The sequence below is a fragment of the Orcinus orca genome, chromosome 1 (genome assembly GCF_937001465.1).
Source record: "Orcinus orca chromosome 1, mOrcOrc1.1, whole genome shotgun sequence".
NCBI classification, from domain to species: domain Eukaryota; kingdom Metazoa; phylum Chordata; class Mammalia; order Artiodactyla; family Delphinidae; genus Orcinus; species Orcinus orca.
The window spans coordinates 204702804-204720789 of NC_064559.1; the positions used below are offsets into that span (position 1 = coordinate 204702804).

Consider the following 17986-nt stretch of genomic DNA (forward strand, 5'->3'; position numbering starts at 1 on the left):
TGGGAGCAGCAGCCCACGATGACCATGGTCCAATTCAGTGGGACCCTCTTCTTGGCAGGAGAGGCAGGTTTCACCAGGAAGCAGTGACAGGCTTCTCACCGAGAAGCCATTTCCAGATAAAATAACACTTGCTTCACAAATGCCATCTTCTCTTTCTTTAGAAAGTCTCAGATTTCAGTGAAACCTCTTAATGTCTATGGGGAGGGAGTAAGCCTACCAGTCACCCTGTGGAAGCAACTCTGAGAGCCAGGGGACCTACATGGCATAGCTTGACGATGACAGTGGCACAGACTGACTGTGGTGCTCCAGCCGCAGAATCCCTGGCCACATCACAGGGGTCTACAGGACTTCCCTTCCAGGCCTCCTTCCCTCATGCCATCTGACTCTGGGCCCAGTACTCTTCCCACTCTTTCACTTGCTCTCCTCCAGGCCAGCTCGCCAGGCCTGGATTCCTCCCTCTCCTTCATTCCTTGATTCTATTCAGCCACCAATTCCTGCAGATTCTACTTCCTCACTCTCCCTAATTCATCATCCTCTCCATCCTCACAACTGCCCTTCTCACCCGGATTCTTGCAGTGAACTCCTAACTGCCCACCCTACCCAAAGAGCAAGCTTCCTGAAACACAAATAGGATCCATTACTACACCACATAAAACTCTTCAATGGCTTCCCCGCTGTCCACACAATAAACTCCAAACCCTTGCGTTAACACATGTAAGTTCTGACCCTTGCCTACCTCTCCAACTTACCAGCCTGCTTCCTGATTCTCCGGATCACTTCTTCCTTGGAGATTACGTTCCCATCCCACCCTGGCATGGATTAAAGCCACCACCACTCCCCAAACCCTAAAGACTACTAATCCTCTTGGACTCCTATAAGGGTGCCCTCCTCATTTTTCAACGCTTCCCTGCTGGTCCTCCTCACCCACCACGAAACTGATCACTCCCTCTTCTGGGCCTCTATACCAATACCTATCACAGCCCCTGTAACATTTTATCACCCACCCTACACTTGTTTGCATACCACGGAATCTCACTAGACTTCTGATTTAAACCTTATTTTTGTAATTTCAGTGTTAGCATAAATGTTGGGACGTGAAGAAAATGTACATTTAATAAATGGTCAGTAAATGGATGGATGGATGGATGATTTTTCCACCGTATCATATTGCCTCTGTATGCAAAATTGTCTGGGAACCAGCAATTTATACAAACACATGTGTAGGTATGTAGATAATAGATATATGAAAAGGAGAGATAAACTCAAAGCAAATGATTCTAAACAGCAGATAACTTAAAAACTCTGACGTTTCACTTTAAATATGCACTACAACTTCCTGATTGTGCTTCTGTTAGACTAACATTAAAATTAGTTTGCCGCGTGATCCCACACTGGTTAGAGAGGGAGCAGAGCTACAGAGAAACGAAAACTGGTTTAAGATTAAACTTTTGCAATGAATATTCACAAGTGAATAGCTGAGAACTAACTGTACCTGTATACTCTTGGTTCAGCATGAAATCCTTTTAAACAAATACCTACCATTCCCTCAAAACAAACAGTAATTATGGTAAGTCCTTGTGAGCATTCAGCATACATGATATACATTAACTGCCCTGGAATCACCTGGAAATAATCTCAAGGCCAAACCTGTGCCACTGGGGCAAGGCTTCCTAATGTGCCAGACTCCAGCGTTCTGTGCGCTGACATCCGAACTGAGGGAGGTGAGCGCTGCTCTGTGGAGGTCCGACTCCTGAGAGTGGATCTTAAAGGTGAGGCTCGGCAGCTCAGGAGACAGTCGATTTAATCTGGTTAACATCGTAAAAAGGGACATTTCCACATGGACAGCAAGGACATGAATATCACGTGTGTATGGCAGAATTATAAACGCATTTTTGGCGAAATTCAATAAAGCTGATTCTACTGCATAAGGTCAGCAATTTACTATAAAAATGATATGATTGCAATTTTTAATATAACCCATGTATTTGCTGCAAGATGCTCTAGAAGATTGTGTAATGTAACCATTCGACCTCTCCGCCGTTGCAGAGATAGCCCTATTTACCCTTTCCTGTCCTGATAAAAGGCTCTGTACAGAACACCAGAGTCAACGGCATTCTCTAACAGAACCGTCCTCCACAAGCCCAGGCCTTCCTCTTCCCAAACATCGGGATGGACTCTCTGGGTTGTGCCCTTGTGGAAGGCAGCAAGAAGAAAACCTCCAGAACTAAATAAAACTAAAATTAAATTCATCTTCTATTCCTGATAATAGAAATGTCTATGAAATGGCATGGGCAAAATAATTTCATTTTTAATAATATGATTCTTCAGGGAGAGCACCCTGGTCCACATGAGCAGACGGTGCATTGAAATTCAATGACTCGGTGATGACAGAGACCCGTTCCTCAAATATGGTGGACTTCCGTAAATCTCCATGCTCACTTGCACATTTTTTGAGGAAATAACTTGGTTACTGTGAAGATTAAATGAGCAAATGCATGTGAGAATGCTTTTAAATTATAAAGCAGAATACATATGCTGGTGGTTATTATAAAGTCTGTATCTATCATCTCAGGCTTGCTTATAAATTACAGTAACTGTATTACTAAGTAGTTCCTACTGTCTCATCACCAAGTTCTCTGAGGGCATGGACCACTTGTGTCCCAACTGCACTTAGCACAGTGCTCAGCAGACAGCAGACTAGGAATGCATGGTAAATACAGCTGAACTTGGTAACTGATGATACAAAAGATTCCAGATTGGGGGATATGAAACTCCAACAGAACCTTTTTTTTTCCAATGGCATCTCCAGATGGAAGCTGCTGAGGGGTCCCTCTTCTTTTCACTCACAACTACAGTCCCAGCATGGGTTCCTAGATCAAGTCAACCTCCTTTCCTTCCTTGGCGTCTTTGAGCTGGCTCAAAGAATATTGGCTCCCAATATTCTCTGTCCTAGCACCTTGCTTACTTGTAACAATTTTGCACATTTCACATTTCTGGGGGAGTCTGTCTCTACCCCAGAATGCTGTTTTATTTACCATTATAGTTTCAGTCCCAGGACCAGCACAGTAAAAAAAAATATGCACTCAATAAATACTTGGATGGATGAACAAATGAATGGTAAAACTCTTTCAAAATCAGGTATTACAGGCTTCCAGAGAACAGTGCTATTTTCTGTTATTTTTATTTTGGTACTTAGTCTCCTCTTTCCAGGGCTGCGTAAAGGACAGCCTTTGAAAAAAAAAAAAAGTAAATACCAGAAATGAACTCAAAAGAGGTCATCATGAAACTCCGTATTTACTCTCTTCCAATTACATTCTGTACAAATTAGCTCCGTTTGTAAAAGTTAAACTGATTTTTTAAACTGCCTCTTCTTCAAACTCAACCTGTGTTCTTTCGGCCAAGACCCCAAAATTTGCAATTAGAATAATTTAATTGACAATTCTGTTTGTGACTCACAAAGCAGAAGAGGGTATGGCTTTGTTCTTCAGCTTCACAGGTTCACCACTGTTGGTGGCAAAATATTTTTCTTGTTGGTTAAGAGTACAGATCCAGCTTGAAGCCAAAAACAGAGTGCAAGAGAGTCCCATTCCTATGCACTGTAGGTTTCACTGAAAAGATGACATTTATGTGGTTGTGATATTTAATTTATCACCGGGGGTCATGATTTTTTTCCCCTGAAATGCCATGATAAGGAAAACTTCAACTTTATGAATGAAAGCCTTTGCAATCATTTAACAAACTGAAAATCTACACAAAATTTAAAGACCACCATACTGCTAAAGACAATCTACTCAACAATCTAATTACAGAAAGATTACTTTAAAGGGCTTTAAATCTAAAAAGAATCATTAACAGTAAGAGACTAGAGCACTCCCAAGTCTTCTGACTGATGAAAGGGGTGAGATCTGAGAAGACCAGCTCCTATCAGAATGTTTTAGAAACTCAAACACAGGTCTGTTTAAAGTTGGAATGGAAAAATCAGTACAGTCATTCAGTTCTTAGCGCAATTTAAATATAAGCTGGTGTGTGTGTGCATGTGTGTGTAAAAAGAGAGAGAGAGAGAGAGAACGAGAGCCCCATCACTCTACTTACTGAAGACCTTTAGTGAGTTACCTCTACTTCAAAAATGGAACGAACATAAAGCTGTTGACTGACCAACCCAGCCAAGTCTACAATGAAAAATACATTTAAAATAAGAGCACGCTGGGCTTCCCTGGTGACACAGTGGTTGAGAGTCCACCTGCCGATGCAGGGGACACGGGTTCGTGACCCGGTCTGGGAGGATCCCACATGCCGCGGAGCGGCTGGGCCCGTGAGCCATGGCCGCTGAGCCTGCGCGTCCGGAGCCTGTGCTCCACAACGGGAGAGGCCACAACAGTGAGAGGCCCGCGCACTGCAAAAAAAATAATAATAATAAATAAATAAAAATAAAATAAAAGCACGCTAACTTATGCTCCACAAATCACATACTCTAATACACACACAGCAGCAGCAGCAGATAAATTTATTTTTATAAGGCATAGACTCAAAAATGTAAATATAACAATGGATTAGTGAATGACTACTATCCAAAGTTAATTAAAAATCCTTCTAATTATCGTCCAATCAACATAAAATATTTTTCAGTAGATGGCCTTAAGTTCTACCTTGTGCTAAGTTTCAGAAGTCCCTCCCTACTTCCAACATTTTCCAGCAGCTCCAACAGACCCACGTCTCACGTAGTCCCTCTGGTGAAAACTCCCTTGCCTACCCTTAGCAGACAAATCTCATTAGAAGAACTTGCATCCCCAAGTGAGGCCAGAAAGGAGGGATAAGTATTCTTAAAATCATCTCAGAAGGCCAGTGGTGATACAGAACACATCAATATTTATCTCTGGAACAAACTGGAGATACATCACTACTGCTTTTCTTAACAATTAAAGGCCCAGCTCTTCTCGAAAACAACAAAAACAGTTAACTAAAAAAGTATCCTTTCCTCCTATATATACACAGTTTGCTCTGTGATGAATGAAATACTTTATATTTACACATAAACCACTGCCACCTGCTTCCAGACTGAAAACACAAACTCTCTTTTGGCTGACTCTTTCTGTTAGCATCGTTTGCAGCAAAATGAATGCTTCCCTCATTTTGTAGGCTGTTATCGAAACGGCTTGAAAAATACCAAGTTAAGCCTTCAGTAAGAAAGAGGCTTGTGATATAAATGTGCTGGTACCCTGTTTGGGGGCAATTATGTTGCATTTGTGAATCTTTTTTCTCCTATGGATTCCTCTGATAGCACTCAGCATCCACTCCCACCTCTTTCTAGTGGGACTTCTGATACCAGAGGCTGGAACACTAACAGCAACACTTCCCAGACTCCTCGGCTACTAGAACTCTGGCTGGGAATTAGGTGCACTCACAGGTGATTCAGAAAGTGGAAATGAGGCAAAAGACCTGTACGCGCTGCATTTGAGGTTGCAAACACCAGGACATTGTCAAGCAAATACTAGAAACACCAAGGTTTCCTACTACAGTGTCCAATCTCTAGCCTCCAGCTTCGTTCATGAGGGTCAAGAGGCAATTCTGTCAGAGGTAGAAGCTAAGTTCATATTCCAAAGTCCTGTCGCTGTTTTTACGGATGTCAGGACACAATGACTGCAGTGGTGGCAGCAGTGACTTCCTGATCTCTGGAACACAGCAAAACGGGTGTGCTCTTGAACTCAAAAGTTCCAAGTGGTAGCCTCCTAATTCCCTACTTTCCTGGCCAAGCAGAGGGAGCAGCTTTCCCAGCAAGTTAGTCCTTCAGTGTTCTGGAAGTCACTCCTGGAGGCGTGGCCTTGTGTCCGCTCCTCCGGCCCTTTCATAAGGGAGTAAATGCCTAACTTCTTACATTAAATTCCCCTCTGCTCAGAACTCCTAGAGGTTCCTGTTGCATGAATTTTTATGATACCAACAAGTTTACCTTTTTTTTTTTTTTTTTTTGCGGTACACGGGCCTCTCACTGTTGTGGCCTCTTCCGTTGCGGAGCACAGGCTCCGGACGCGCAGGCCCAGCGGCCATGGCTCACGGGCCCAGCCACTCTGCGACATGTGGGATCTTCCCGGACCGGGGCACGAACCCGTGTCCCCTGCATCGGCAAGCGGACTCTCAACCACTGCGCCACCAGGGAAGCCCGCAGGTTTAACTTTTAATAGCCAAAACCTGGAAGCAACTCAAATGTCCATCAACAGGTGAATGGACAAACTGTAGGATACCCAAACAAGGGGATACTACTCAGCAAGAAAAAGTAATGAACCACTAACACATGTAATAACATGGATGAATCTCAAAATAATCATGCTGAGTTAAAAACAAAAAAAGCCAGACCAAAAAAGGGAGACATACCACACAAGTCCATTTATATAAAGTTCTAGAAAATGCAAGCTAGTCTACAGTGAGAGAAAGCAGATCAGTGTTCGCCTGGGAACCAGAGTTATGGGGGGTGGCGGGAAGAAGAGAACAAAGGGGCATGAGGAAACATCTGGGGGGTGATCAGTATGTCCTTTTTTTTTTTTTTGCCACACCGCATGGCATGCAAGATCTTAGATCTCTGACCAGGGATCGAACCCGCACCCCCTGCAGTGGAAGCACGAAGTCTTAACCACTGGACCGCCAGGGAAGTCCCAGTGTGTTCATTTTCTTGATTACAACAATGGTTTCACAGGTACATATACATAGGTCAAGTTTTTTTAATTGTACAAATTAAATATGTATAGTTTATTGTATGTCAGTTACACATCAATAAAGCCTCTTAACACAATGTAACAACCCTGAGGGTCACCTACAGTCCCATCTCCTCACCTCACACATCCCATCTACTACTGAGCATGGCTTACTCTTTTTTTCTACCATGTCTGTGGTTCTGTCCTTCCTTTCCAGAAAGCAGATTGTATAGTTCAAAGAATTCTAGTCAGACGACTTGGTCCTAGTTCTATTTCTGCCATTAATTTGCACTACTTAACCTTTCTGTGCCTCAGTTTCCTCATCTGTAAAATGGGAGATTTAAATCATGTAGTCATTCATTCAACAAATATCTATTAACCTGCCTATAATCACGGAGAAGTTTACAGTGAAGAAGACATTAACTAATATATGTGTTTTGTAAACCACAAAGTTCTCTACATAAATATGTTGTCATTTCTATTTCCATTTCTACTGCTACTCTCCACACCTAACAAAGGACTTGGCAGGACCTTCCTTGTGGCTGGTCTTATTATCGGCAGGCCAATTCAGTTTAACTACAGAGCCCAGAGTAATGTCCTCAAATACAGTTTCAGTTTCAACCGGTTCAGAAAGTGTTCTCAACTATTATTTATAATATTGAGTTCTAACACTGGCTCCTTGCTCACTGCCCATCTCACCAACCTCGGTTCTCTTCTTTTTCGAGGACTCCATGGGCCAACCCAGCCAACTGCACACGTGTCTCTGCATGAGCCTCCCCTCGCTAATGATGCCCTTCCCACTCCTCTCCGACCATCTACACCCACTGCCTCCCTCAATGTCTAGGCCAAAACTGAGCTCTGCTGACCTAAGTAACTTTGAAAAAACAGTGTTTTCACTGGATTCAATAAGACTAAAGACAAAGGAACTGCATATAAACACTGTTTATATAAACACTAGAGTATTGGGTAAAGGCCTATGGGATGGCAATTCTGAAACCATTTTACAGGTATGTAGGATTGAACAAATAAACAAACTGTAGACTTAGGGAAAACTGATATCCTTTTGAAACTTTCCCCAGTAAGTGTCTTCTAACTCTCATCACCCAGTCACTCAACCCTCGTTCATGAGCCCCTGACCCAGGCTGCTATGTCGCTGCTGAGGATGCCAGGAGGGTGAGACGTGGTCACCCACCTTGAGGAGCTCACAGTCCTACCAAGCTTTATACTCCATGGCTCCCTCATCAGATTTTGCTGACTTCTGAGGTACTGCTATGTTTCATGGACAGACATAGATAGGGTTGATAAGCACTCAGCATCCATTCCCACCTCCCAAGGAGCTTCTCGTCTGTAAAACAAGTACCTCATTTTCCTTTCATGAAGCCCTAATGTAATAAATGGTACTCTGCACACACCAGGCACTGAATAAAGGCTGCCCACGTAACCTATGGCCCAGGACCCACACACATCCAACTACGACAAAAGAAAACTAAGCCATACAGTGGACCCTTGAACAACACGGGTTTGAACTGCGCAAGTCTACTTACATGCATATTTTTGTCAATACATACTACAGTACTACACAACCTGAGGAGGGCTGAATCCATGGATGCTGAACCTGGATACAGAGGGCAGACTACAGGACTTGAGCTTCCATGGATTCTGGTATCCCTGGCGGGTCCTGGAACCAATCCCTGCTTGGATACTGAGAGACGACAGTTAGCCCTCCATATCCAGTTTCACATCCACAGATTCAACCAACCATGGATGAAAAGTATTCGAGAAAAAAATTCCAGGAAGTTCCAAAAAGCAAAACTTGAATTTGCTGAACACAGGCAACTACATCATTTACATTGTATTGGGTATTATAAGTAAAATTAGAGATGATTTAAAGTATATGGGAGGATGTGTGTAGGGTATATGCAAATACTATGTTATTTTATATAAGGGACTTGAGTATCCTTGGATTTTGATATCCCTGGAGGTCCTGGAACCAACCCCCCATGGATACTGATGAATTGTACTTCATTTGAAAACAGGTACTAACTTTCAAGTTTCTGAAGCTTTCCATTTATTTGAATGTTTATTTTGAATCAAAAATTATATCTATGAGCCCATATCCCTTCAAAAAATGGGATTAAAAAAGGATTCTTCTAGAAAGAAAGCATTTTTCATGTAACCAGTGACCAGAATGTCCCCTCAGAATCCAAATCTGTGCTAAGTGTTAATAATAATTTGTTACACTGGTTTTTTTCTCTTATTAATTTCTGTCTACCTATAGCCATGTTTATATTAGAAAACAATTTTATTTTCTTGGGGGGGGACATGATCTCCTGAAATTTTAAGAAAATGCATATGCAAGAATATTCACTGAGGCACTGTTTGAAACAACAAAAGACAGGAATCAACCTGAATGTCCACTAACTTGGGACTGACTCAAACATTAATTATGATACAGGAAGACAATGGAATACTACACAGCCACTGATAAGAATGAAGCAAATCTGTATGTATTAATGTGGAATGAGTGCCAAGATACAATGACAAGCATAAGCTAAAGTGTGAAATATGCTACCACTGTATTTAAAAGGTGTTTATGTTAATAAATATTAACGTGCTTTTATATGGATAGATCTTTGGAATGATACACAAAAACTGTTCATAGCAGCATCCTCTGAGACAGAGGATGGTGGGGGCGACAGGAGCGAGAGATGACAGGAAGACTTCTTCTTCACTGTCTATCCTTCTTCGCTGTTTGAATTTTTGAAACCGTGTACATATCTTAACTTTTCAAAAAAAAAAAACCTTTAAAAATGATACTACTGTACATGAGGGTGTCGCTTTGCTCTTCTTTGTAATATTGTTCCAGGCACACAAGTTAAGAAAGGAAGAGCTATTCTTCATTTTCAGAGAAAAATCTCAAAACAACTCAGTAAATCTAAAAGAGCTGATTCCCCCTCCAAGCTCCTCAGTGCTACTGTCCCCTCATCGCAGGGTGAAGTGTAGAAACCCACTTGACTCAGCCGTCTGGTAGGGAGCACGTGCTACCAGCTCCCCCTCTGAATGGGGAAGCCACGATGTTCAGCTAGTCTGGCTGCTCTAGCTCTCATCCTGGATGCTGAGAAAAATCTGTGGAGTTAAGACAAGTTTGGATAACAAGGGGAGCAGGAAAATTGATGGGGGGAACACCAGTCAGTGTGATGAATAGGCTGGTCCAGAACAGCAGGTGACGGATATGCAGATGCAAGACTGGCAGGGAAGGAAGATTTCCGTTCACAACAGATGGATGGAGATGCTCAATCATCCTCGGGAACGCGTGCGGCCGCCACACACAGCCCTTTCTGCATCGGCTCCGGCAGCCCTCCCTTGCCTGCAGGGCACGGCCTCCCCGCCAGAGACCCCCTGCACTGGACCCACATCAGGGCAGGGCCAGGCCGGGCCAGGGGAGTGCAAGCGGGCAGCGTTTGAGGAAGATGCCACTCAACGGCAGGCTGAACTCTCGGGGACCAACTGCTAGTGGACTTCTTCCCCCGGCTTCCAAAAACACCTGCTTTGTCTCTCTCGGTAGCTCTCACTCCTGAGTAAGGCTTATATGGCCTCAGGGGCTGCCCAAGACGTAGTAATTCCAGTGTTAAAACCAGGACAGTCCTGGGTAAACCAGAACCAATGGTCGTCCTACTTACAGGCCACAGTCCTCCCCTTTTTCTCTCCCTCTTCATCATCAGTGAGGGAGAACCTAGATCGACCTAAGCTCCCAACTGAGCAGAAACCCCACATGGAGGGTCCCAGTTCCCTCCAGTCACCCAAAACTAGCAGAGAGCTAAGACACAGTAAAGAAAACTCGTCCAACCCTGTTCTTTTCTCAAAGAAAAGAACAGGAACGTCTCTTTAAAATGTCCATGATACACAAGGCTCGATGACTCCCGCAAATGCAGGAATGAATCCATATCTTGACGCCACAATCCACATCTCTTTAACAAAGAATCAGAAGGGCCCGACAGCCCCTCACAGAGCCAATACTGTTCTTTCCAGCTCAGCCACAGGAGTTTCTGAGGACGAGGAAACGCCGATCAAGCATGGGGTGGTGGCTGGCAAGCTCTTCGTCCCTCTTCCCCGCCCCCTCCCCGCTATCCGCTGGACCCAAGCTCTAGAAAAAACAGCGTTATAAAAATCCTCTGGCTTTACTAAGACACATTAAAGAATTAATTATAAAGCAAAGCTGAAGGAGAAAATTAATTTTAGAAACACATGAGGTTACAATATTTTTTTCCTGGAGATGGGGGAGGAAACACAGTTATTTTCGTTTTCATCCTGGGGGCACAAGCTGGGAGCTGTCCAGTCGATAACCTGGCCATCAGAACAAGGTTTGTAATTAAAAGGTCAGTGACCTGGAAAGCCAAGGCCCCACTCCCAGAGCTACTCAGTAATGATGGAGCTATTAAATTAAGACTGTTATGAAATCAATGCTAAAAAAGCTTTCATGGTAACGAGATTCCATTCAAGGACATGCAAACTACCTCATGAAATGGACGTAAATGATAAAAAAGAAAAGTAATAAAAGAGAGTTAAATTGAAATCTGTGTAAGAATTCACTCCCCCTTCAAATACTCCAGTGACAGAAGCCCTTCACCTCCACCCCACTACCAAGGTGAAGACCATCAGGTTTCCTCCTCAAGCTCATTTCCAGCAAGGAGGCAGTTTTGCTACTGGGGGTTCCGCTTCCAGGAACAGAAGAAAGATAAGATCTTGTTTCACCTTTTAGAATAAGAAAGCATGGTGGTGTGTTTTATTTGTTTCTTTTTCCTTCACCCTCCCCCCACCCCGGACTATTTATTAGATGAAGGAGAATACAGCCCTTTACTTATACACTTGAGAAGGGCACAATAAGCCAAAGGGTCAGCCAGCACCACCCAGGTGCTGAATTACACAAAAAAGCAGATGATGCTCAGCTTTTTTCTAGAACCCTGTTTGGCAACAGATGTATTAGAGGGGGCTAACAGACGACTCTGTCTTCTCCCCACCTCATCTACCTCTTTACCCGACACGAACAGGCATCGCTTCTACCCACCTTATACCCAGCCTGCCAAACGTGTCTGCAAGCAGACTGCCTCCTGCATTCTGTGGTCAGACAGGGTGTCAAGTCAACATAAGCCTACTGAAAACAATATCCAAACCTCTAGCTTTCTGGACTGACCCTACTGCTGTTTTTAAGTTACTCCAACCTCCTGGATTGCAGCCTGCTTAAAGCCCCAGATGTGATCCCTGCCTGGCAAGAACTGCTTCTATATATAGACCAGTTCTATGAGGGCTTACACCCCACACACAGGCCAATTATCTTCATGTGTGGTTGACTCTGCAGTTGATGTCATCTGCAGAATCAAGCGGTTGGAAGGAAAACAAAAACACTTATTCTAATACTCTGAAGGTGAACAGCTGCTTTGCTCTTGCATCCAAAAAATTCCCGATAAAAGAAAGAAATGTTGTAAATTACACAAACTGGCAGTAGAAGCTTCAAAGAAAATGATAAATGATTCTAATAACGTCATGTTTCTCATTAATGACTCCATGTTCAGACTTTAAAGCATCCAAAAGAGATCTCGAAGAAACAAAAACAAAAAAACACGAACACAAAAGACCCTTGCAAACCAATGCTCTTCCAACCCTATCCCATCCACTGTCCCCGGCCTTCCCAGCCCCAGACTCAGAGGGCACACATTTAACCTGTCAGTAACAGAGGGGACGAGGCCCCTGCTCGGGGCTGCGGGTTCACAATAAAACAACCTCAGCTGATGCGCCTAAAGTAACCCTCATTTTCCACTGAACTGACATGCACTACAGGGGCCTCAATTTCTATATTAAATATTAAATAATATTAAAAGAAAAACAAAATTGGATTTGCCTTTTCAGGAAAGAGATGTTTATTAAAAAAAAAAAAGAAAGAAAGAAAGAAAGTTGAGATTATAATTCAAGACAGTGCTCCAATGCAATTCCCCGAAGTGACATTCACTAGGAAAAGCCGAGACTACAGTAGCTGTGAGCTCGCCCGAAGGCAGCGCTCCAACCTACCAGTGCAACGGGTCCTGTGGGGAGACAGGACCGGAGGATGCCAGGACCTTGGTCCCGCCCCTCAAGACACGCTCCGTACCCCCAAAGACCAGTGAGCCAACTCCCTTTCCTTCCCAACTGCTGTCAGGGACAGGGCAGACGCGCTCCTTCACAACAGCCCCTCCTCCCTCAACCCAACCCATCAGCGATGGTGCCAAGCTCCGGGATCGTGTGTGCCTGACCCCAGGAACTGCCGGAAATGTGAAAAGTGAAGTTTAAAGCCACAGAGGGCTCTTCTTCCCCAGATGCCAATCAAACCTTGGAATCCTCTGCCCAGGAAAGGTCCTGCTAGAACTTACCCTATTGGGATGCAACTCGGAAGCAGGTGATTACTGACTGAAGCAGCATTTTAGAGGATAATGGAGATGGGTGATTAAGTCCAGTGACTCTAGGTTTGAGTGTGGGGTAAACTCTCTTTAGAAGAAGAAAGGTAGGATGTCTCTCCAGTTTCCTGCTGCCGAAAATTCTAAAAACTCTAGACCACATTAAGGGTTGGGAAGGAATTCTGCCCGCTCTGTACCAACAAATACCCATCTCCTTCAGGTCTTCGCTCCCATGTCACCCTCCCCGAGGAGACACCTTCTAATCACCCCACTGAGAAGTGCAACCCATTCCCACACAGCACTGGCTGCATCTGCCTTCTCCTGGTAGAACTGAAGCTCTGAGAGGGCAGGGATTTTGTCTGTTCTGTTCTCAGCGCAGCGTAAACACTCTTAGTTGAATTAATTAATTGATTGCTGTTTTTTGGCGGTTTTTTTAAGGAGCAACAAATAATAACTGTACAGAACAGTTTCTACAGTAATTATTAGCCAACTAAGTCAAAAGAAGTATTATTTGGCCCAGAGTTTCTCTCTCTTTTTTTCTCTCCCTCTCCCAGTCAGGGATTTATTAAAATTAAACAGATTAGATGGAGCTCCTGATATTCAAACTGCTCAGCAAAGCCTGCAGTGGGGAAGTGCCGAGCAAACACCAGAGACATTTGTCTCTAAATTGCTCTAAATACCTTCTGCAAATGAAATTCTAACCCAGCTGCGTTTGAGAGAAAATGAGGAATAACTGGTCATTGTCAGTGGAAGAGAAGATCAGGCAGTTATAATATTGCACAATATACTGGGGCGAAGGATCTCTCGGCAACCATAGATTTTGTCTCAGGTTACCCCGGGTAATCAGCACAGCTTTTAGGCTCAGCTTTCCCCAGCTTCAATGCTTTGATGAGAGAGCTGAAATCCCTAAGCTTTTATGATTAATTACTCCCCACAGGTACACATATTTCAAGGAAAAACTCTTTTACAGCATGATGGCTGCAGAGGGGGCCAGCCAACGCACTCCAAATTTTAATAATCTCCTAATCTCCTACTGATGGGGGCAAGCATCACGCCGCCAGGAAGCGCCCAGCACCCCTCATCATCAACTCAGTCACAGGGACCGGCCTTGAGACTGCCTCTAAACAGCTGCCTGTGAATGAAATGCTTGGGCTGATTCTGCCCAAATCCTGCGAGCACAGCTCTGGGACCAGGTTCTGTGGCATCACTTCAGTGGGATACCGTTGAGCAGACCTATGAAATACCACCAAACCACACTGTCTTCTATTCCAGCCACTAATGACTTAAAGCTCAAAACCCAGAATTTGGAGGCCGACATTCCAGTTCCTTAAGGAAAAAGAGTTTTGTTCAGTGGGGGTGGAGAAAACTCACTTCCCTCCCTCATGGTATTTAAGGGCCTTTAAACAACTTCCTAGCTTTCCAGAAAATTAAACGTTCAAAGAATGAAAAGTCAGATTTCTTTTTTTTGTTTGATTTGGGTTTTTTTTATATTTCTCAAAAAAAAGAAACATGTCCTAAATTTCAATAAAACCAAAATAGATTCTGTCTGCTTCGGACAATATTGAATTTGTCAAGATCCATTTCATACCTGCTTACAGAAATACCATAAAACCAGTAATTTACCACTTCAATCTGTACATCAGACTGACCCCAAGCTTGACCTTAACCTGACCTTGTGTAGTCATCTCATCTCCCTCGTCCTTCATTTCTTTCTTCCTCATTCTTTACTGAAGCAGCTGACCTCCTAACCTAAAGCCAGCCATTCTGCAGCCAGGGTCATTATCAGAAGAACAGACCAGAAAGCAGGAGTCCTCCCCAGTCTTATCCATGGGCCTCTTCTGCTGCTGAACGCAGCCTGTGCCGGGCTGTCCTGGGCTAAGTTGTTGGCCTTACGTCTGGTGCTCACAATTATTTGAATCCTACCACCTCTGCTCTACTGTAAGCAAAGAAGCTGCATCCTTACCAGGGGGCTCCCCTCACCCCCACCCGTACAACAGTGGGACAGCTATAGGAGATCATTCATCAATACTATGGCTTCCATCCGCCCTGCCCCCAGCCCCTCTGTGCAGGCCACTGCGCAAGGCCATGGGGAACCTGTACCTTTCTTCTTAAGGAATGCTCTCCTGGTTGCAAGTGGGCTATGGCGGACCCGAGAATTCTGTAGAAACTTCACTGCTGTGGCAATCTGGTAGGGGAGATAAAACAGAGAAGAAAAGTAAACGTCAGTAGTCTGCATTTCAAGATTAAAAATCCTACAAGTTTATCCCAGGTCCATAGAAATAAGCACAATACTGTGGTCAAATTAACCACTTATTTCTCACATTTAAAATCTGCTTAAATAAAAGACTATGTTGGTTCCCTACCTTCATTGGCTTCCTGTATCTGGTTCTATCAAATCTAATCCCCTCGGCCTAGCTTTTAAGAGCTGCAGTAATGTTTTCCTGTTCTCCCTGTTCAAGCTGATTCTTCACACTCCTCAGCAGGTAGCCCTCCCCTGGCCGTGCTTATCCACGTCCCGACACCTGTGCCCACACCATGCCCTTTTTCTAGAAGGCCTCCCTCTCCTGCCTCTACCTGTGTAAACATTACACACACAGCAGCAGCAGCACAGCCCTTCCACAGGCTGTGTTAACTCCTCGAAGCCTTCCCTAAATAAGCAATCATCTCTGGTCTCCCCACTCTCTTAAATTCTTCAGTGCTTACAGTGTGCACCATGTAACTGAAGACACAGTTGCACTGTCTTCTAATGTTCAGGCTGCTTCCCCAGCTACGCTGCTAGCGTCTGAAAGGAAGAGACCATGATGTAGAGACAGAGACTGGCAAAGCGCTGAGCGTACACTGGCTGGGAAGGCTTCTGTAAGACACAACACACAGAGCCACTCACACTGGTCCCTCTTATGCAATGGAGCTGAATTCTGAAGAGCCATCAAAGGATAAAGTTTGGGGTTTCATGGCTACAAGCTGGCAGACCGACAGATTATCTACCTACCTCTGGTAATGATATTATTTAATGAAATCTTCCTACGTACGAATGAGCCACGTAGGGGATGGAAGGGAAACTGTTGATGGTATTAACCTTCACATCACTCAGCACACACGAAGCATGTGCTTGCACGCCGCCTGTCTGCTCCCCACCCTGGACACTAAGTCCAACGGGTGGGAAATGCCAACCTGCCCCCCGATAGGAAAGGGGCCATTGTAAATGACTGGCATTATTTATCTCATCAAAACCAAAAGAATAAAAAAAAAAAAAACCAAAAGAATGATGTAGTCTCAAGGTACAGGTAAAGTCAACAGGCCCTGCAGTTCACTCATAAGTTGTTGAAAGAAAAAATTTCTAAGGGGCCAAATATAAGGAAATTTTCTAAGATCCTTCAAACTAAGGGCAGCAGTTGAACAGAGATTCAAACAGAAAGTACTGTGGCTATAAATTGAACACAAGTTACAAATCTCCTCTTCATATTTTATATGAATTTAATCTTGAGACCAGACAGACCTCTCTGGTAACAAAAGATAGGATAAATCAGAAAGAAAGAACTTCGGGGCAATTCTCTTATATACTTTCCCTGGGATCCCTCCATGGGAGGCTTGCCTCAGACCCTCTCCCTCAAGGACGGACTCAGGTACCCAGACTGGCAGATTTGGGCCTGTCAGTGATAAGACACACGAGTGCTCCTTGAGACTGGTTAGAATCTGTCCAACACTGCGAGTGTATTACCCACCATCATGAACTGCAGTGACAACCAACCAGTTCTGGACTAGAGAAAAATCGATGTTCAAGATTTTAGAACCCCAAAACTATATACGCACCCCCAAGCCCCTCGACCAGATCTCCTCAGGTTGCACCGAAATCAAGAAAAATCTGACAAACATCAACAAAATGGATGCGTTCTAACGAAGAGATGGGAAGGGGAAAGACAGAAGAGAGAAAAAGGAAAGGGAGTGGGGCGAAGGAGGGAACGGGAGAGGAGAAGAAGAAGAAGGCAGATGGACGAGCAGAGGAGATGGAACAGAAAGGAAGGCGGAAGAAAATGGAAAGGGGATAAGAGCGAAGGGGAAGTGGTGAAGGAGAAAAACAAGAGGAGGAGAGGCCTAGTCACAGTTACACCACCCCAGGCCCCGCGGGGTCAAGGCCAATCTGCACAGCTCAGATGCCTCGGGGTTAATTGTTCTTCACCTGGAGAAAAAGTACACCTTCAATGCACAAGACGATGACGGCATTTGTATCATGTGGCAGGCTCCACACGCCCTGGTACGTGTCCCAGGTGTCAGAGGAACTGTGGACAAGCAGGTCTTAAGCCAGAGATACTGACAGCACAGCTCCTGACATTCACCAGTAGAAGCGTAAACCTTTCCTCCCTCCTTCCAAAATTTTCCATGACAGAGAAAGATAACAGAATCCCACCACTAAAACGCACAGGTTTCACCTTGCTTTTTTAATACAGTCCTTGGTATATGCATTTCTGGTCAGAGAGCAAAGTTCTGATGGTTTTAATGGTGCACTCAATGCAGTGCTTGGCGCATTCCATCAATTTTTTTTAAAAATTGCATCTCTTATTTCTTTAAATACATTAATCAGCCTAGTGTAGGCAAAACGGATCCATCGGACAATGCAATAAACATGAATTATCATCTATCCAACACGCATAATGGCTTAAAAATACATAATAGCAGGTGTAGTTTAAATGATTAGTTATTACACCTGTGGTGGGTCTGATTCAATTGGGAAAAATCATGTTTAATAGGTTAAAAGGTTTAGATCACCATGCTTTCCTTAAAGTGGCTGTAGAGAGGGAATGATGGAGTGCTCTGTCATTAGTAATTCATTTAAGAAAAACGTGGGGGATAGAGCAAAGAACAGCATAAACGAGCGAATCC

The 17986-nt window shown here is 44.0% G+C and overlaps 1 protein-coding gene across 7 annotated transcripts in view; it reads right to left on the reverse strand.

Moving 5' to 3' along the window:
- The window catches only part of PEX14 (peroxisomal biogenesis factor 14), a 140442-nt gene that overhangs the window by 76862 nt on the left and 45594 nt on the right, over positions 1-17986 (reverse strand). For 6 of the 7 annotated variants that reach the window (XM_033432919.2, XM_004272381.4, XM_033432920.2 and 3 more), the window contains one exon: positions 15209-15293. In XM_033432919.2, coding sequence (XP_033288810.1) covers positions 15209-15293 — 85 coding nt within the window. Of the gene's footprint in view, positions 1-15208; positions 15294-15682; positions 15710-17986 lie in introns of those variants that run through there. The other variant, XM_033432918.2, reaches the window with a different exon arrangement.